Source organism: Polistes dominula, unplaced genomic scaffold, assembly GCF_049000335.1.
Source record: "Polistes dominula isolate Pdom_NZ unplaced genomic scaffold, Pdom_raw_medaka contig_32, whole genome shotgun sequence".
NCBI lineage: Eukaryota > Metazoa > Arthropoda > Insecta > Hymenoptera > Vespidae > Polistes > Polistes dominula.
In genome coordinates, this window is record NW_028300880.1 from 736206 (window position 1) to 758418 (window position 22213).

A 22213-nucleotide genomic window follows, 5' to 3' on the forward strand; every position below is an offset into this window, starting at 1 on the left:
GTAACTAGTGGTATGCATATAAAATGCATCGAACCTTTCCATCTCCGGAAGTATAGGAACAAGTAGGATACTATGATAAACACAGGGCTATCTATAATACTACATACGTAATGACCGAGATGACGGACCTCGGGCGCGGTCATTAACGAGCATTCGAGTGGTTGCATTAAAACCTACCTCGGATCTTTATCTATACAGCGTGACATGATACCAAGTTACTATCTTCACTTCCGTAAACTCTTTTTCTCTTTCTTTTTTTTTTTTATATTTTGTTCTTTTTAACTTTTAAATCCTATCTTTCACTTATTATTATGTACACGCATAATAATTGTGAATATTTTTCTGAAAATATTTTCTATTTATTTTGTATCAAATTATTTGCATTTTTTAACTGTAAATATATGTGAAGATAGAAATTAATATTAACCTTTGCTAACCACTCTTCCTGGAATAACACGCTTACCACATTCGGGTCCTTTGGACCCGGACGAGAAAAATCGTTATAAAAAAGAAACTATTGCATAGATTTACTTCAACATTTTTTTCAGACATCTTTAATACTTACTTAAAAAGACTATGTAGGTTTTATAGCTTTAAATTGAATCTAAATATGTTTAAAAAATTATCAAAGTTGAGTACAATTGAGAAAAATGACTCAAGTTGCAAAAAAGGTCTGAGTCCTTTGGATCAAGTGTGGTAATTTGCTAATTAATTATTTTTCTCTTTCGCTATTATTTTATGTAATGAAATAATTGAAAAAAAAAAAATGTAAATTAAATATAAATCATAACTTTCAAAAGAATTTTCATTCATTAAAATCAAATTATCCACACACAAACAAAAACAGACAATACTTAAATTAACATATGCAATATAACATTTGAAAAGATACAAATTAAAATTGAAATATATAATATTCGTAAGGAACGAAAAGAGAAAACTGACGAATTAGGAACACGGAAGATTCCTTCGCGTGTTTCAAGACGTTTAAAAGATCTTTGACCGGTGCACATGGCGACACACACGCGGAAAAGGAAGGAGGAGGAGGAGGAGACACAAGAGGCGGTCCTCGTTGATGAATTCGTGAGTCCTCGCTGATATTTCAGTGTCAGCGCTAGCTGTTTTTGTCGTTTGTAGGCTTAAGAGTAAGAAGGGAGAAAAGAAAGAAAACGAGAAGATGAACAGAGGAATGACAGAAAGTCAGAAACCGTGCGTACATTTTAAGGACTACCACAGGTCGACTTAAATTAGCCTAAATCAAACTTTAACCACTAATTAAAAAACTACCCAAAAAATGCTAACCATAAATTAAACAAACATCTTTTGTTAAAATTAAATTAAAAGATTTCAAACATTTCAATTGTTCAAAATTCACAAACCTTATCTAAAAACAATAAACAAAACACGCGCATAAACTCAAAAAATGTTTCTCATTTTGTCCAAGAGTTAAACAAACATTTATGACAATTGGAATTATTCCAAAGATAATTTTAAACATCATTTTCAATTGTTCAAAATTAACAAACCTAACCTAAAGATAAAAAGAAAAACAAAACACGCCCATACAAACTCAAAAAGTGTTTTCTCATTTTGTATCGTACAAAATCGTAAGAAATTTGCAGGTAAACGACCGAAAATAAAAGAGAAGTCAAACAATAGATGAATAAGAAGATCGAAGAAATTTCGACAGAAAAAAAAGAGAGAGAAAAAAAAGAAACAAACAAAAACGTGTTAGCATCGTCCGATCTTTAGATTCTTTATTCGGTCAGGTCATCATCATATGCCGTGTAGGAACTACAAACAATGGCTTTGTTTCGACGTGCAAAACGTGATAAAACTGTAAAGTAACAAATATCTTTTTAAAGATCGACACGCGATCCTTTGGTAGGACTCTTTAAAGAGTACACATATTCTAACTAATACATACATAAATATAACGAGTGAGGCATTTAGAACAGGCCACTTGAATAACCAGATTGCTGCTATTGGTTAACACAGTTAACCTTCATATGTCGACTAGGTATCTACTACCTAGAAACAAAAAAGAAGAAAAAACTATTAACATGTGATTATGGTATTTTCGAAATCAAGTGAGTTTTGTTTGACACATTTTGTTGTTCCTGTTACCAATAGTAATAAAGTTATTCAAGTGGTATGTTTGAAATGTTTCACTAGATGTATGTATATATGTGTTATAGCAAACGCATAATAAGTTTATGTATCATCTATGTTTTCCTACATGTTTTACTGTGCTCGTAAGCGTGAAAGAGAAGATCTAACTATCAAGTTGGTTCCTTTTCTATATGGCCGCCTTTTTATAACATGCGGGTTTGTTACCACCTTCTTTACCACCACTACCATCATCATTACCACCATCACCATCATCGTCATCATCATCATCATCATCAACATCAGTAACTTATAAATTCAAGAGGGACGAGGTCACGTTAAGTATTTACCTATTCCAAGAATCTTGATTATAAGGTTCTGCTTACTTAATTGTCTAGAGAAGTGTTTCTCAACTTAAGATTTAGTAGCCTAGTATTGGGTTAACATTTAATTTTTATTGGATTATGGAATTGTTAACATATAATTAGAATTTTTTTTCATTTCTACACAAACATATGTATGGATTTGTGTGCTTGTTATTATGACAGTTCAATCACGATTAAGAATCAAGTGTAATTATATTTAATAAAAATTAAATACAGATAATTATTAATTCTAAAACTGACTTTAATAATAAATGCAACAATTTTGTTACATGAACAAGATACAAATATTTGACCTTAAATGAAAAATAAGGATTCTTGTATCTTATAGATGTGGTTTGAAAAATTAATTGTTTAAAATTTTTTTTATATATTTTAATGTTTATAAAATGTTCTTGCAAGTTTTCAAGAATATTACAGTAACAGATATATCTTTAAAATAATATACAGTAACCCTAGTTAATCAGGTTCTTAACACGTTGCGTGCTGAACTGTTTTTCAGCAAGTGTTATTACCAGTTCACATGTTGAAATAATAGTAGACTGTATAAAAGTTTATAAACTATATACAATTTATATATTTTTATATTTATTTTTATGAGCTAGTAATTTAATGCATTTGTACAGTAAATGTTGGAAATATATAAAATACAGTAAATAACAAATAAATGATTTTAACTATTGCTATTTTGATGATAATAATTAATCTTCTGTATTTTATTTATTACTGTTACAGGTTTAAAAATGTATCGGAAATAATAGCTGCATTTTTAAACATGTTTATTAAAAATTGCGTTAATTATTATTAATATTTGAATTACGGTACAATTCAAAGCAAATTTGTTGATTCGCACTGTTACACAAAAATTGAGAGACCCTGTTTTCGAGATAACCGTCAAAGTAATATTTTGGCCTTGGTTAATATACGCGTGTGAGTGCATAAAATAGATATATGAGAGATTATTTTTCTAATTAATATAGTTAACATCTCTTTACCTCGCGTGTGTGAGAATTTTCAATCGTGATATTTGAATTTACCATATTCTTCGTTACTCATTGTTTTTTATAATACGATGACCGAGTTAAGATTACATGGATGGTAGTATAGCACAACTTAATATAATAATTAATATTAACCCGACTAACACTTTTATATACATCTAGTTATACCGTAGCACAATCAAAATGATTGGATGAAGTAAAAATAAGTCTTCATCTTGTTTATTTTACAATCTGTATTAATTTGTATAATATTAGGTTGTCTGAAAGGTAAAAAATTATTTGAGTACAACACTTTTTAAATATCAGTATGAAATTTCTGGATAACTTGCTTTCATTTTTAATAATCAGTTAATTATCTGTAATTTTAGTTTTAATTAAAAGTTAAATTGACAAAAGTTATATTAAATAAAAAATAAAACAAAACAAATAAATAATTAGAAACTGATTTAAATAATAATATACAATAATTTTGAAATAATGACAAAATAATATTAGGTTCAGAAATAAAGGTTTCTTCATATTTTTACGACAGATGGCTATACGATCGCATTATTTTGATAAAGAAAAAAAATACTAGAAAACAATACTGTCAACCCAATATTTAACTTAAAATTGCAACTAAATAGTATTAAGTTAAGAAAAAAGGTTTTCCTTTATATTTTTACGACAGATGGTTCTAGGATCGCATAAATTTGATGAAAAACGAAACTATTCTATACAGAACTAAGTTAAAATACTAGAAAACAATATTGTCAACCCAATATTTAACTTAAAATTGCAACTAAATAGTATTAAGTTAAGAAAAAAGGTTTTCCTTTATATTTTTACGACAGATGGTTCTAGGATCGCATAAATTTGATGAAAAAAAACTATTCTATACAGAACTAAGTTAAAATACTAGAAAACAATATTGTCAACCCAATATTTAACTTAAAATTGCAACTAAATAATATTAAGTTAAGAAAAAATGGTTTTCTTCATATTTTTACGACAGATGGCTCTAGGATCGCATAAATTTGATGAAAAACAAAACTATTCTATACAGAACTAAGTTAAAATACTAGAAAACAATATTACCAACCCAATATTTAACTTAGAATTGCAACTAAAAAATAATAGAGACAAGTTATTTGTGTATTCATGATATGTTAAGCTATTTAAATAGTTTAATGATAAAAGCAGAAAGAAAAAAACTATAACGAAGGACAAGTGTATCGATCTTTAAGAGAACACATGGTGATCCTTCATCTTGAATACTAATCTAACTCTAACTCTAACTCTAACTCTAACTCTGACTTTAATTAGCTGCGTATCGTTGCGTAAATAGGCACACGTTATCGATATACAAGTTAGGAAAAATCTTAGACGAAGTACCAACATAGTACACGCAACAGGAATGATATCCTGAATAGATATATAGAAAGAACATAGATATACACCATGATGTAGTAGTATAGTATAGTAATAGTAGAACGTTTCGACGTTTCTCGTTATTACCTACGTCATTTCTTGGAACGTTGCTCGAGGCACATGGGATCATTACGAGTGCAACAAGGATAGAATACTACTTACTTACTACTTACTTGTTACCTATCGTGCGGTGTGGATCCAGAGAACCCTTACAATGTTGCTATCGGTTCTTAGTATATATGTTTATATATATATATATATATAGATAGATATGTACAGGGTGGCTCAAAATAACTGATTGTAAATTTATTGATTGATACTTCGTACAATTTTTCATCACTGTTTTATGTATTTGTATTTTGGTTTTATTAATTAATAGTGCTGATTAAGAATTACATTTTTCAAAATAGGACTGTTCAAATGAATATATTTTTAATATAAATATTAAGGCAATAATTTAAGATAAATTGTAATTTGATTTATCTTCTATGAATTTTTATTATGTATTTTCTATTTTAATATTTCATGAATACAACTAAGTTTTATACTGTATTTATTTAAAAAAAAAAAAAAAAAAAAAAAAAAAACAGTATTAGCATTTTGTATAAATATTTAAATTAATAAAATAAATTCAAATTTTCAATATTTAATATTTAACTAATTATAAAATATTTTTTATATGAAATAATCTTAAACGATTGATTAAAAAAAAAAAAATAAATATTAATGAATTAATGAATATTCATTTCTAATTCACAAAATTACATATTAAATTATAAATTTATCATATATTAATATAATTTTGAATCACACTGTATAAATTTAATCACTACCTTATGTTATATATATATATATATATATATATATTAGTTGAAATGTATACAACATAAAGAAAATATTCTACATGCAATCCTACCAATCATGAAAATTATTTTCTAAGAAATTTACAATTACCTATTACAAATAATATTTTCAACGAAGCAAGAGAAACAAGAAAGAAATAATTGTTTCTCGATAAAACAATTGTGATTATAATTTTTATAGTTGCTAAAATGTTCATTTACACGTGTAATTTACGTATTATAGGTAAACAAAATTCTTGTAGGAAATAAATAACTAATATATATATATATATACATATATTTATATACAGTCAAAAGAGATTTATATCGGTTAGCATACGTTAAAACAAATCGTTATAAACGAAGCGACGGGAAGATAAATTTGCCTTCGACTACCGGCGTACGCCAGTATATCGTGCGTTTTAATCATCCTTCGTGAAGAACTCAACCGAATAACGAGCAAGAAAAAAAAATAACAGAAAGAATGAGATAGCAAAGGGTGAGTTCTAAGGTGGGGTGGTATTGTGGAGAGGTCGAGGAGATAGATAGGAGAAAGATAATTATCATGAAATTTCTCAGGATATCATCGTCAGATTCTTTGTCATTTTTTTTTATGAGAACGTTGTGACTTCAGATTGACAGAATAAAAAGAAAGACAGTGAAAGAGAGAGAGAGAGAGAGAGAGAGAGAGAGAGAGAGAGAGGAAGATAGTATAACGTGATTGTCATGACATTTTTTTCTCAAAGTTTCATTAGATTCTATGTAATTTTTTTTTTTTTTTTTTTATGAGAATGGTGTAAGAAAATATTTAAAGTGGGAGTAAATTCAAGAGGAAATAATGTGAAAAATATATTGAATAAAAAGGAAATATCTAATAATAGAAATAGAAACGAATAAGGAAAGTGAAAAAGATAATAAATTAATTGGTAATAAGCTTATATTAACATATATAATTAATATACTTATATAATATATAATATACATGCTAAAACAATTACTAATAAACTAATACATAATATATTAATATTATATTAGTTATATATTATTATTATTATACTTTATTATTATAATATTTTATTTATATTATTGTTATTGTACTTTGTACTTTTGATTATCATTTCAATGTTTACTTATAAATTCTGTTGAACTTATTTATCATGTTCTTACGTTTATCTTAAAAATTCCAAATAATTTTTTTATCATTTTTCTATTTTTTTTTTTTTTTTTTTTTTTTTTTAAATAATCTTATCATTTTAGAAAACAAAATAAGTAAATAGAAAGTTGTGATAAAAAGTAGAAATATCCTAAGTGAAATTTAAGAAATATTTGATAAATTTTCATGAATTTATTATCATCATTATACGATGAGAGAGAGAGATCGTGACTTTAGAAGAAACTAAAAACAAACAAAAAAATCAAAAACAAGACAAAGGAACGAGATGAGAAAAAAAAAAGAAAAACAGAAAGAAAAAGACAGATTCCGCCATCATTGTTCCTATCGTTCATGGTTGGTTGATCGTCGAACCCAGAGCGGAACTTTTATAGACAATCCTTTCAAGAAAGAAGAAGTTCATCCTCTCATGTTTCATCGACGATGTTTTAAAACTATATACACGAATCGTCGTATCGTCCCCCTTTTTTTCGATTCCACCATTCTCTATTTTCATGTCTACCTCTACATCAAATTTCAATCGAATATTTCACTTTATTCTTATAATAATTAAATAATAATTAGTTAATGGTTCTAACATATATCAAACAACATAACCAAGCAATCTTAACATTCTCCAATTTCACTCTTTTACGGTAGAAAATTCTTCGTAATCGGAGGGGGGAGAGGAGGGGGGGGGGTTAAAGGAGGAAAAACTTCGATCGGGTTCGTAGAAAAATAGTTTTTTCCAAGGATACATCAAATCTAAAATTATCTACTGTCATTTACCCTCCAATAATTTAGTTGAAAGTGACAGTACACTTAGTCGTAAATTAGAAGATAAAAAGGTAGAAAAAATGAGAAAGAAATAAAGGACAGACGGATAGCCAGACAGACGTAGGGAAAAACCGAAGGGTGGAGAAAAAAAAAAAATAAAAGGAAACTTTTGAAACAGATAATTTTCTGCCAGGAATAGATTTTATAGGGAGCAGACAGATAGAAAGATACAAATAGAGAAAGAAAGACAAAGATAGAAAGAGAGAGAGAGAGAGGAAGAAAATCATAGGACGCCAGTTATGGTGGCGCCATGAAGGCGTCATCTTGCTATGGGATCGTCTTGCGCGGCACGGTCCACCCCTCTTTTGATTTCCCATCTCTCTCTCTCTCTCCCTTTATTATCTGTGTCTTTCTCCTTGGGTTCTTCTAGGATTTCACTTTCGGCCCCACCTAGCGAAACCGACTCACCACTCAGGAACGAATTAGCCATCGCTCATGCGCCTTATGGTATCTCAACATAACCTATAACGAGCATATCTTTTGAGTAATATTTGAAATCGGAAGAAAAGTTTCTTTGCATTTGTTTATTATATCTTATCTAAACATAGAAATAAATATATATGTATATATTTTTGGAAAATATTAATTAATTAGGTACTTACGTATTAACGCCATCGTCAGCAAAATGCCGCTAATGCGCCAATCTACACCTTAAATTGTTGCGACAAATTATAAAATAAAAAACTTTATTTAAAATCGAAACATTTTATTCATAAAAAGTTGTCAATCGGATTTCGATGGAAAATGAGCCGATATAGAATTTAATATGTTGCCATAACCCTGACGAAACCCTGACGCAACCCTGACAGTAGCTGTGTGCAAACAACAAGCTTGTTATTTATTGACGCATTAGCGGAATTTTTGCTGCAATGGCGTTAATACGTAAGTACCATTTTTTCCATTCAATAAAAATTAAAGTACATGAAACATTTATAATTAAAATTACCTGATAATATATTACAACAATTCAGTAAACCTCAAATATTAATGAGTTAAATGTGTATCCTTATTAAATGAAACAATAAATGTTAAAAATTCTTAACAAACGAAGAAAATGAACGAATCAATTGAACTAAATAATATAAAACATATTAATAAAAAATATTGACAAAATAATGTTTACAATTACGTAAATAAATACTTAAATCATTTTCTTATACATTAGAGTCGTAAAAAAAAAGGATAAAAAATGAGGAATGAATTTCTATAAATTCCTATGATGCCTTTGGCCTTTGAGAATAGGGTAAAAAGGAGAAAGATCAAGAGGGCGGAAGAACAGGGGAAACGGTTAATTTGTTAGACATCAGCACCACCGGCAGCCCACGAAGACAGGTAACGTTGGTATCGGTCCTTACCCGAGAAAATAACTAGAGATAATTACGTGCATAAATCAGCCTGTTAATATTCGGGGGCGTTTGCAAGAGGTGTAGATAGGTATATTCGTTCCCAAGTAGACAGCCTCTCTTTTTCTATACAGGGTATCTTCTTTAAATCGTTTATTTGTCGACCTTTTAAAATGAACAGAGGCTAAATACATTTTCAAATATTAGGAATTTTATTTAAAAACAAAAAAAAAAATCAACCTAAGAGTAATTTCATATTAACTGTAATATTGAAAGAGAAGGAGAACTACGATTGTTTTGATTGTATAAAATAGAATAAAACAAAATCCAATATTGAACAATATTTAAAGTTCTCAATTTTTTATATTTATTTAATATAAAAAATATAATATATTTTATATATATTAATTATAATAATTATAATAAATATTATATATAATTTAATATTATATATAATATTAAATTAATATTATATTATTTTAATATTATTATATATATATCTATTATATAAAATATTAATTATTATGTATATTATATATAATATAAAATATAAAATATAAACTATATAATATATATAATACAATATATATTAATAATATAAAATAATATATTAAATAAATCCTAAAATTATACTAATTAATCATATAAAAATGGTTGCTTATTAATACTGGAATTTTATTAAAAAAAAAAAAAAAAAGATTAAACTAAGAGAAGTTTCATATTGATTATAAAATGAAAACAAAACGAAAATTAAGGTTGTTGATCCTATAAAATAAAATACAAAAAAAAAAAAATTTCCAATAATCCAATAATAACAAATTCGATTGAGTAAGAAGGAGAAAAACGATGGTGAGAAAAGAAGAAGAAAAAGAGAAAGAGAAAGAGAGAAGGAAGAAGTAATACCAAGTAGAGATCGGTAGATCATTTCTGGCTTCGATGGATACGCCTCCTTGTTAAGCAGGATTTACTTAGTCCTTCGACGCTGCCAAGACGTGCGTTACGCCCGCTAATAGCCCATCGGTAACGAACTACCGTCGGCCTTTTTTTCCAAGGACCTTTTAAGCGAAAACGCGTTTCGCCGTTTGCCTCGCGTTGCCTGCCTCTTATCGATCATCCCCCCGTCATAGCGAGAAAGGATCGCGAGTTTCTATCGCCTCTGGAACCAAATTCCTTCCCACGTTTTCAAACACACTCACAACTCCTTCCGAACGTTTATACTTTTTTTTTTATCTCTCAAATGTAGTTTCAAATTCGTCTAATAGACATTTGTTTTAAAAGAAATTGTTATATTTGTAAAATGATAGCATCATTGTTTGACATAGTTTAGTTTCTTACTAGATTTAGTATCTTACTGAATATTGTTTCTTACTAGATCTAGTTTTTTACTTGGGGGATTTCTCTTTTGAATCTTTTCAGGTTATGTTGATTATAATTATCATTGGTTACTTCTTGTATCGTGGGGATTTTCTAGATACTTCTTTATTTCATGCAGTATTAATGATAGTTACTAGGGTAATGGGTTATTCCCTAAATTATTCACTAAACTTATTATTATAATTACACTTAACTTTAGTCATTACTTTTTAAGGGCTCGTATAATCCCTGCACTCGTAACTAGAACCGAGTAAATATAAAAAATTATTATAAAGGTTATGAGATAACAAAAAGATTTTAATTTTAATTTTATTATTGGTTAACTAACACTTAATCAACACTTTCTTCAAACAACCACCCCTTTTCTATTTCTCTTACTGCACACGATTTATTCTATTAATTTCAATGTAATTTATTAAATATTAATTATTATATTTAATATTATATATTTTTTTAAATTATAATAAAATAATAATTATATATATATATATATAAAACAACATGTATGAAACCATAATTAATCCTCATTCGTAACAGTATTCCAAACCACAAAATCTCGATTAAACCATGAAACCCAATATAATACGAAGTTATACTCTGTCGATCTTAAATCCATCTCTCTTTCATTTCCCCCTTTCATTCTGTTCAAAATAACACACAGACACAAAACAAACACCAATGAAACACCACACACCATTTGGTGAATATAAAAGAGAGAATGAAACGGTGGCGTTGAAACGCTCATAACAGGTGGACCGATCGGTCTCGACGAAATGCATCTTCAAGGTGGGCGGTCCCACACTCCTTAAATCAGCCCGCAGCCACCATAACATTAAGCCTACCTCTCACACAGCACGTCTCACACAGGTACGTCCTACCGTTTATTTGTTTGCTTAGAGCGAGTAATTAGAATCCGATACAAATGGTTATTATTTATCGATGGGTAGCATGAATGTGGAAGAAGACTACAGACGAGACTTTTAAAGGGGGTAAGGGAAGAGGAGGGGTTAGATGGGGGTTAAGAAAGAAGAAATTAGGGGGGAAGTTAAGGGAATGGGGAAAGGGGTTGAGAAAGTGAATAAGAGAGAAAGAGAGAGAGATACGTTCTTCTGATTGCCTGCCGTTATTAAACCCGTTCGATTCTACAAGATAAATACATGGACAACGAATCCAAGGCGTATACTGAACCAGTCGATATATTATAACGCTTCGATAGCTGCTGGCTAATTTTTATTTTACTTATCATTTATATATGTGTGTGTGTGTGAGAGAAAGAGAGTCACAAACGCGTCTTGCAACAACGTGCCAACGGGCCTCCTTCGAAATCATAATCATCCTCCTATTAGCAAAGTCATTAAAGAACTTTCGATCGTAAGATTGTATTTTGTTAATAAATAATTAAAAAAAAAAAAAAAAAATATATATATATATATATATATATATATATATATATATATATATATATGTGGGTTAAGGATTTAAAGGGGAATAGTTGATTATTATGGGAAAGATGAATTATTTTATTTTTAATTTTGTTAAATGTAGAAGTGATTTAGATGAAATATCATTGAAAGTACACCTGCTTATTATTGTTAAACAAAAACAACAACAACAACAACAAAATGTATTCTTTCACATGAATAAAATAATTACAAAAAAATATATTATAAAATATGATAAAAACAATCGAATCCTAATCTCATGAACCTACCAATATACAAAATAAATTCTAACCATCTAAACCAACCTACTCTCCTCTAATAAATAACATTTACCAATACCATTTGAAAACCTTGTGTCGCATATTTAAAAAACCAATACTCTAAAGATTAAGAATAAAGAAAAGAAAAACGTTACACCTGTCGTATTATCAAGAGACCAGTTTGGAATAAAAGAATTGATCAAGAAGAGAAAAAAAAAGATCTCCACAAAAAACAATACCGCTGACAAAGATAGAGATAGTAAAAAAAGGTAGACAATGAGTCGTCGCGTCACAAAATGATGCACCCGTCGTCCTGCATTACCGAAGAACACACGAATCAAACAGTCGAATCCATCCCAATGCCAGACGCGTCCGTTAATAAAGTATAATAGGCACACACGGTGCTCCTCTGTACGAAAGTTGAAAGAGAAATAAGGGGTAATGGGGGGAGGGATAAGGATGAGAGAGGGTGAGATGAGGAGGAGGAAGAAGGGGGGAGGGGAAACGTGGGTTAGGGAATTGTACACCTGACCCACCGAATACAATAGCCATGTACTATGTTTCAAGCACGGATCACGTATGTAAGTATATATACTTATTTACGTAGTCCACGTGTGTGTGAACGGTTAAAAGTCGAATACGGGCTCGTAAACTATCGAAGAAAAACGAAGGTGAACTTTTCTTTTACCCTCCCTCTCTCTCTCTCTCTCTCTCTCTCTTTCATTTTATCTTTCTATCTTTTCTTTTTCAACGCATTGTGACTTCTGACACCGGTTTTGTAAACTATTATAAAAGGTGCTTTGTAAGATGGTTGGTAACAACGTGCCACAAATAGCTAATCGATTTCTTTCATTGTATCGTATAATATACTTACAACTGTTATTGAATTCGATCATTTGTCTGTTTTCTTTATATTCGAATTGAATTGAACAATGAAGAATTTGTCAAAATATTTTTGGCTACTTTGTTTTGGATACAAAAGCGATGATAGGTTTCATATGGTAGTGTGAACAGTCATGGGCATTGTATTGCTTAGTTGAAATAAAATTTAAAGATATTATTAGTAAGATAATAGTAATATTGTTTATTAAAATAGTAAATATTGATTAATTTATTATTGTTTTATTATTATGCAATAATTAAAAAATTAGTAGGTTAACTTGGTAGTTACTGAAATGTGCACTGCAGCACTTTTACACAGTTTTCATATTATAAATACAATTCTTCATTGTACAATATCAATAGAAATAAATTATTGTTAAATAAAAATGTTAAAAAAATTGGGGAGTGATAAATTATTAAGAGGAACTAATAGTAGCACCCTAATCTTAAGTGTCCAGTCATTAAAAGAAATTGAAAACAGTAGAATTTTGGAAATTTCGTGTTCTAAGTTTCGTGTGCACGTGAAGAACAGATATCACATTGAGTTACGAGCACAACACCTCAGTTGATAATGACAAAGGTGTGTATGTGTGTGTGTGTGTGTGCTGTTAGCCCCTGAAGCTTTGGAAATATAATTACAGTGTGGCTTACCGTAGCCCCTCGGATCAGACCGTTATTACACGCACGGTGGAACTTAACACCTGCGGTGTTGTAAATTCGCCGTTTTCGCGTTCCACTATTGACAGGTCAATAAATCTAAGGTAGCCCCTGTTTGCAATCAGGCTTCGAACTTGGTACGTGTTTCGTGAGTTACGAATACTGCGATGCGTGAAGTGGATCATAAAATCCACCTAACTTTTATCAATTAAACAACTTAAGGAAGAAAAAGTTCTAAATCTTTTCAATTTCCTACTTCCTCATATTTTAATAATTATTTCGTAGAAAAAGAGCTGTAATTATATTATATATAAGCCTAAATACATAATCATGAAGATATAATTAAAAAATAAATTTCTTAGTTTAGGTTAGAATTTGTGTTAATTCAAAGTATTGATATCTTGAAATTAAACAATGTCAAAATATTTTTACGATACATTGATAATAGCAAGAACTATTTCTGTTTATTTTTTAATTAAATATCTTTTTTATTGACTCAATATCAGATTATTAAAACATTCGGTAACATTAACCTAAAAATTAAGTATAATAATTTGATCAATTTGATTTATATGATGAGCAGTCACGTGATGCCAACACGAATTTGTTATTATGACTTTAAATATTATCTAAAAAAATTATTTACAATAAATAAGTTAAAGAGTGTAATCATGTGCAATGCATTTTTCTTATTGCGATAAGAAGAGGTCACCGATGACCCACATGGTGCTACGAACAAATTTAGTATCAATCACCAATGATACCCTATGCCATTGTACGTGTAAAAAATAATATGTAAGATTGAATTTACTAATGAGTCTAATGAAATCTTGAAAATCTATTTTTAGACGAAATCTTGAATGGAAAGTTAAAGGTCTAGAAATCTAAAAGGAAAGAATGAAACTTAGAGGGTTACGTTTGTGTGAGTTAGTACGAGAGAAACAGGATGAGAAGAGGAAATAAGGGAAAGGGAAGAGAGAAAGAGAGAGAGTGTGTGTGTGTATGTGTGTGTGTGTGAGAGATAGTTTGACCGCATGGGGGCCGCGCGTTGAATTCATTCCGTCGGACAAGCTTGCCCCATACCAAACTCTACCAGCCACGTCGGCCTCATCCCTTGGGATAAATTGGCCGAACCCGCGTGTTTGCGGATAACATCGCCGCGATATACGTTCGTCTACTACGACCTACGATGGCCCTTTTTCTACCCGCGAATTTCTACCTTTTCGTGAAAATTATTTAACCAATTTTCAGTCTTTTATATTCATTCGAAATAAACTATAATCTACAAGTTACAAATTATTTACCTATTTTTTATTTTTTTTTTTTTTTTTTAAAATTGAACATATCGATTAATTTTGAAATAATTTATCGTTGTTTTATTCGATATTAACAAATTAATTTATGTTTTCAGAAATTTCAGTATTTTTTGTATTCATAATGTTCTTATACAGTTTGAACACCCGGTATTGTTTTACAATGAGCTTTTTTCTACTGGAACATTTTTGGCAACTTTTACAATAATCATGGAAGAATAATCACTTACAAAATACTTTTCTTTTTATGAAAGTAAAGCTCTTAAAAAAGCTCAGATGTTAATTATTACTTTCTGTAATAAACAATGATTTTTAATAATTTACGATATTAATTTGCTGAGATAGTATAGAGTTCAATGTTAAAAACAGTTCGGCAAATTTACGCTAAAAATTGTTAAATAAATTGAAGTTATGGATTCGATTTAGCATGAAATACAAGACTAAAGGGGTATAGGATAGAACCCATATAATACCACCCTTTATTCGACATTAATTTCTAGTGATATTCGATCCTTGAAATTGTCGACATCATAAAATAAAGATAATCCTACCTTTAATCCAGTAAGACGTGGTTCCACAGCAGCCAATTTCGCCATTTCGTGATAATCTCCTTGAGCAGCTTTCACCAACCATTCTCGTGATTTTCCATCTAATTGCTATGGAAATAGAAAGGAAAGTTTCAAACGATGCACATCGATAGGATCGCCTTCGATTCAAACAATTTATACTTTCAAAACTCGAATCTTTGGAAAATAATAGAAAGGACGATTCTCGTGAAAGTGAAACTTTCGTTGTCTAGTATAAATCGAAGGTGTAATTCATATATAATCAATTATGTTACGATAATAAACTTACCCAAGCAACTGATGCAGTGTCTTCATCGTCTGCACCCTATGGAAAAACAAAAACCATAAAAAATTAATCGGTTTGTCGAAAACAAAAACAAAATAAAAATCAATTTTTATTCGGACACTTCGATGTTTTGTTTGTTCCAGACGTAAATAAAAATTGATCGAATAAAAATTCTCTTTCTTTTTTCATCGCATTGGTTTTGACGACATAAAAAATAAAAAATAAAAAGACAGATATTGAATTAAAAATTTGTTCGTTGATTGATTTCCAAAACAAAACAAAACAAAAAACAATCATTTTCAATTCAGATGCTGTATTGTATCATTCGATCAAAAAAAAAAGTTCTAAGCATTATCTTTCTCGTATTGGCTTAAAGTTACAGAAAATGATCGATAAAAGAAACAAGAAAGAAAACGATGATAAAAACATTGAAATGCCGCATAATAGCAGTAACGTGATCCAGCCATTTAATTGATATACGAAACCAATAATTGATTCTCCAACGCAAAACCCTCAATACTTGTTGCGAATGCTTACATAATCACCGTAGATGACGATGCACCGGTCAGACAGCCTTTTCTTTTCTAGAATCCTATAATCCAGCAATTTACGTGCGTAAAAGCGGTGAGAAGGCACGTAGGATGAACGTGACTCAACCATCAAATTGATATACGAATCAAATAATTGATTCTATCACACAATGCTCCCGAATGCTTGTTGCGAATGTTTACGTAACTATAGTCAATGACAATGCACTCGAACAATCATTTTGCTTTCTACGATTATACAAATTTGTTGATTTATTTGCAAAAATTCATTTAAAGTCAAGTCATCATTATAATTTGTAATAATCTTTAATGGTTCAGTGAATAGAACAAATATGCTGATAATAATTAGACTTATTGTTAATTATGCATAAATGTAGATTTGATTGAATCATTTGTAATTTAATAATAATAGTAACTTTATTATTATATTCAGTATTCAATTATATTATATTTCTTGCTTTATAATTGCTATATTTGCTTATTTTGTTTATAGTTGCTAATATTTTGCAAAATTAAATTCTAAAAATTATAGAATCAATGCTAAGTTCCATTAAATTTTTGATATCTTAAAGGTTAATAAGTTTCTGCATATCTAAATTCAATTATACTAATTTTCCTTCAAAATTGTACAAAACAAAGATACAAAATAATGTATTTACTAGATAATATCTAAATAACATATTAAAATTTTAATAAAACATAATCTTTTATCAACAAACTTAATAGACTTAATTATTGAATCACTGCAAGTCTAATTTGTCAATTGCAACATTGTTAAACCATGATTTTACAAATAGTTTTCTTTTCAACTTTCTTTATGTTAAGTAAAATTTAATTGAGATAAATTATGTAGAAAGCTACTAGTTAAATGTTGAATGCTAATATTTTGTAATGTTAAAATGACCAAATAATGAGCACAAACTATATTCATTTCCTATAAGAAACTTAAACTAATGTTAATTAGAGAAGATAGACTTTATCAGTATGCTACTTTTACAGTCAAATATATTAAATTATCAACTACACACGAAACATCTACCCTAATCATTGAATCAAAAAAAAGTCCAATATGTCTGATGCCACATTGTTAAACTTTCATATCAGACACAACTATTACTTTTCCAACTTTCTCATAATTATTTTAGATATAATTAGGTTAATATATAATAATATTAGATATAATTAATCATTGAATTATAGCAACTCCAATCTGTTGGATGTAACATTGTTAAAGCTTGATCTCACATAATGTCGTCGTTCGTTTGAGAAGAGCATCACCACCAGTTATAGCTTATCTGTGACGTGGGTAAAGAAAGAAAGAAAGAAAGAAAGAAAGAAAGAAAGAAAGAAAGAAAGAAAGAAAGAAAGAAAGAAAGAAAGAAAGAAATAAGATGAAGAAAGAACGAGAGACAGAAGAAGAAGGAGGAGTTACGAAGAGGTGGAGAACAGAAGAAGGAGTTGAAGGAAGGTAAGATTGGGAAGAAGGAGGAAGATAGGAAGGATTTCTGATCCCAGAAACGTTAAACGACTACTCATCCCTGTTAAACCGTTTGTATTTTCACTCGTCACGGCTACGTCGTACTTTGGAGGTGCTCATATCGACACTCGGGACTCAAAATCAATCGTGACTCCTCGTAAATTACATCCCCCAAGGTAGAAACACGATAGATGGTTAGAATTTGGCCAAGTCATCATTAACTGAAGAGCCCCCGATATCTCTATCGATCGACACCACTACGCGTGTCCTTAAGTGAAATCTCCAATCGGTTTGGAGAAGCCTCCACCCGTTGATTGGACCATAATCAAACGTGGGTCATTGATTTTTATGAATTCCTTTTCCAATAGGGGATGAGGGAGGTAAATACTTAGAGATGAGTTTGTCAGATTAGTCAGATAAAAACAAGAACGATTATATTTTCTATGGCGAATATTATTTATTAATGTAAGTTAATATTGTTTATGAGAACCACTGACCCCCCATAGCGTCAGGTGGTGCACCGAGGTGCGTTCCCAGCTTTCGTGTGCTATGTGCCCCCTTGCTTCTCTCCACCTACTACACCTCATCCTCTTTACTACTTCTCCTTTCCTTATACCATGTTGATACGTAGGGATATGTATGTATACACTTATGTGAATGTATATATATATATATATATATACGTATATATTTAATATCAAATTATAATGATATTTATGATATGCATGTTTGCAGAATGTAACGATACTGTTTTCATTGTTGGAATTCGACATCTTTTTTGTTTGGGTTATAAGATAAGATGGTTTAAGTTTACTATGATGTATAAATAGTTGTGTCATATTAATTCTCAGTTTTAATATGAGTCATCAATGTTGAAAGTATAAACTTTATATAATTTCTTCTATTTTTCTTAATTTTTATATTATATTTGTATCTATTATTTAATATTTGTATTAAGTAACTTAAGTTAAGTAAGTAAGTTAATATATTAAGTATAGTTAAGTATATAATAATATAGTATATTAATATAAGTTACACTTATTATTTTTTTATACTAGTTATAATAAAATATAACTTATATTTATTATTTTCAATAACATAAGCTATACTTAAAATTATAATATTTGTATAAGTTATATTTAATATCTACAACTATAGCAATATAAATTTTAAATGAAATAATTATATTTTTCAAATACAAAATAGTAAAGTTATTTCTAAACCTTATTATGTTATACCTAGGTTAGGTATACCTAAACTTATTATAATTAGTTAAACTAACCATACCCAAATGTAACTTTCAAACTAAACACACTGACACTATAAAATTATCCTAAACCACGTTTTTCAAGAAATTTCATAAGACCCTAACAAATTTGTATATACTAAGCTTCACATAAATTAAATTACTTAACTGTATGCAACTAAATTGATACTAAAATAATAATTAACTATACTCAAAAATAGTATTCAAAATGAACACATGAACGAACAAACAAACAACTGTAAAAAGTCTAAAACTGACTATAATAAAGAAGTCAATGATACTTAAAAATCAAATGTACATAACTTTAGCATATCCCAAATAAAATAAATCAATTGGATGAAATAAAATAAAAGATAAGATTAAGAAAAGATAGTAACTGAGAGTCCCTGATTGATTTTTAAACGATTTCAAGATGCGAGCAGAAAGATCTTCGATGGGATCGCCGAGAGGACACTTGTTTGCTCGTATCTCCACTGAGAGATATGCAAATGGTTCTGGTATCCTCCTCTCATTTTCTTTCTCTCCTTTTCTCTCTCTCTTTCTATACCCTGGCACGAGGGTTTCGCGAACGAGCAGACAAACGGACCAGTCAGCGACGCTCAAGCCATGAAGCCGTGGAACATAATGGCGTGGTTATCAGATAAGCTTATAGGACGGAGTTAATCGTAATGGCATCGCAGTGGTGGTTCCTTCCTTCGGTTTCCATTCGCGAGAAGTCGAGAAAGTAAAAGACGGTAAATGATGAGAAAGAAGAAAATGAAGTAGAATAACTAAAGGAACAGGAATAAGAAGAAGAAGAAGAAGAGGAAGAAGAAGAAGAAAAGTGGAGGAGTTAGTGCAACAATTGGTAGAAAAATAAGTAGAAATGGTAGTATAGGAGAGAGGTTGAACCAGTTTGTAGAGAAATAAATGAGTAACTTGATAATAGAATAAATGGAAGGTTTGGTAATGGGAAATATTGAACAGTTGAAAATGTTGGTACAAGAGAAGGTGAACTAATTGGTTGAGAAATAAATGGGAAAAATTGATAAATGTATCAAAGTATAAAAATTAAAAGAATTTATAGAGAAATAATTAGAAGAGTTGGTTGATAATGGAAAAGGTAGGATAGTTGGAAAAATTGATAAAGAAATAAGTAAAAGAGTTAGTAAATTTATTAATTGTTAGTGAAGAAAGAAGTTAAACCAGTTGGTGAAGAAATAAATGAAAGAGTTGGTAATGGTAAAGGTGGAACAACTGGAAGAATTGGTAAAGTTCTTAATTGTTAATGAAAGAACAAATTAAATCACTTGATAGAGAAATAAATAAGTTGGTAAAAAAGGATTGAAAAGATTGAGCATTTTAAAGAGTTGATAAAAGGAAAGGTTAAGCATTTAATAAAGAACAAAGTGGAGGAATGGATAAATGAACAAAGGTATAAGAAATATAAGAATTTATAAAACAAGAAATAGAAAGGGTCAACGAAATACAAGAATTGTTAGAATAAGAAGTTCAGGTAATGAAAAAAAGTATAGGAATTTGTACAATAAGAAGTGGAGTATGAAGGAGGCGCATGAATTTGTAGAGCAAGAAGTGTAGGAGTTAGAGGAATTGGTAGAACAAAAAGTGAAGCTGATGAGGTGAAGTGGTTTGAGGAAAAAAGAGGAGGATGAGGTGAGGAGATGGAGGAAGAGGTAGAGGAGGAGGAGGAGGAGGAGGAGGAGGAAATAAACAGATTCCTCTTTGGCGCCTACTCCCCATCACTACGTCATTGTCTTTCCGTAATTAATATTTTAATTAAGATCACCAAGAATTAATTAACGCACCGGTGCGATTAAATCCTTCCCCAGGACCTGTTTGATCGATCCTAACGAGACTCCTACCAATGTTCTGATACTGGTTGTTTCATAAGAACAATTTACTTAAGAAATTTGATCAATTTTATCTATTTGGTTTTCGATTGATTCAATTGAAAGCTTAAGTTACTTATTATATACAAATTAATTTTCATAGTTTCATGGAACATCCACCAAGAACTAAAGAATAAGATATTAAAATTGGAACATTATAAGATTTTAATAAAATATATATATATATATATGAATTACTAAAAATTGCCAACACATTAATGCTCACCCTAATATTTAAAAATACTATAAAAAAAAAAAAAAGAAGAAAAAGAATATAATTTACAAAAGTCTATAAGATAACTAATCTAAAAAGAACAGTACAACATACTCTATAGTACATTATAATATTGATAATTATAATAATACAATCCAATACCAATACCATTATAATAATAAGCATACTATAATAAATTATCAAAATATCAAGAGATAATGATCTAATTTATGAAATAAAACTGCAACACCTAAAACTTCCTTTCCCATTAGATCCGATCAAAATCATTCAATCTAAATCAACATAATATTTATTCGAAACGATCTCGTTAATCTTTAGAGTGTATCGAACGATATCCAACAACTGCCATGAACCGTAACAAGCAGTCCATTAGCGTGCTTATTAAATAGATACGGTCCATTGTCGAGAGCGTTAATTAGAGAAATCGATTTCATCTACTAGTGCTTTTCTCTTTATTCCTTTCTCTCTCTCTCTCTCTCTCTTTATCTCTCTTTCTCTTTCTCTCTCTTTTCTTCTCTCGTTTGAATGGTACGAAACGAAGAGGAGAATTTTAGGGTGCGCCGAGTCGCGAAAATGTTGTTGTTGCTCCGGCGTCCGGCTTATTGGCCGGCGCATGTTCCCGCGCTGTTAGGCATGTATGGATGGCCCCCAGGTTATAATAAAGCTAATTCTGCGGAGCTCTCGAGGCAGCTCGTGCCGCAACATGTTTTGCCTCTCGTTCTGCATTTCCCCTACACTATACCTCCACCTCTTTCAACAAACCCTCATTCTCATACTCCTTCCCTAATCCCCACAACCAACTCCCAACCCCACCCCCTTACTTCTTCTACTCCTAAACTTCCTTTCACCGTTTCACCGATATTCTTTCCTGACTAGTCTCTTTCTATTTTCTATTTTGTTTATTTTTCAAATGCACATTGTTCATTTATTGTCATCTAGATT

General features: G+C 29.8%; 1 protein-coding gene across 7 annotated transcripts in view; it reads right to left on the bottom strand.

Annotated features, from left to right (window-relative positions):
• Positions 1–22213, bottom strand: part of LOC107069799 (sosondowah) — a 120696-nt gene that overhangs the window by 74836 nt on the left and 23647 nt on the right. For 5 of the 7 annotated variants that reach the window (XM_089176302.1, XM_015327409.2, XM_089176299.1 and 2 more), the window contains 2 exons: positions 15859–15894; positions 15555–15659 (listed from right to left, as the gene is read on the bottom strand). In XM_089176302.1, coding sequence (XP_089032428.1) covers positions 15555–15659; positions 15859–15894 — 141 coding nt within the window. Of the gene's footprint in view, positions 1–2001; positions 2032–10207; positions 10232–15554; positions 15660–15858; positions 15895–22213 lie in introns of those variants that run through there. The other 2 variants (XM_089176307.1, XM_089176321.1) reach the window with 2 other exon arrangements.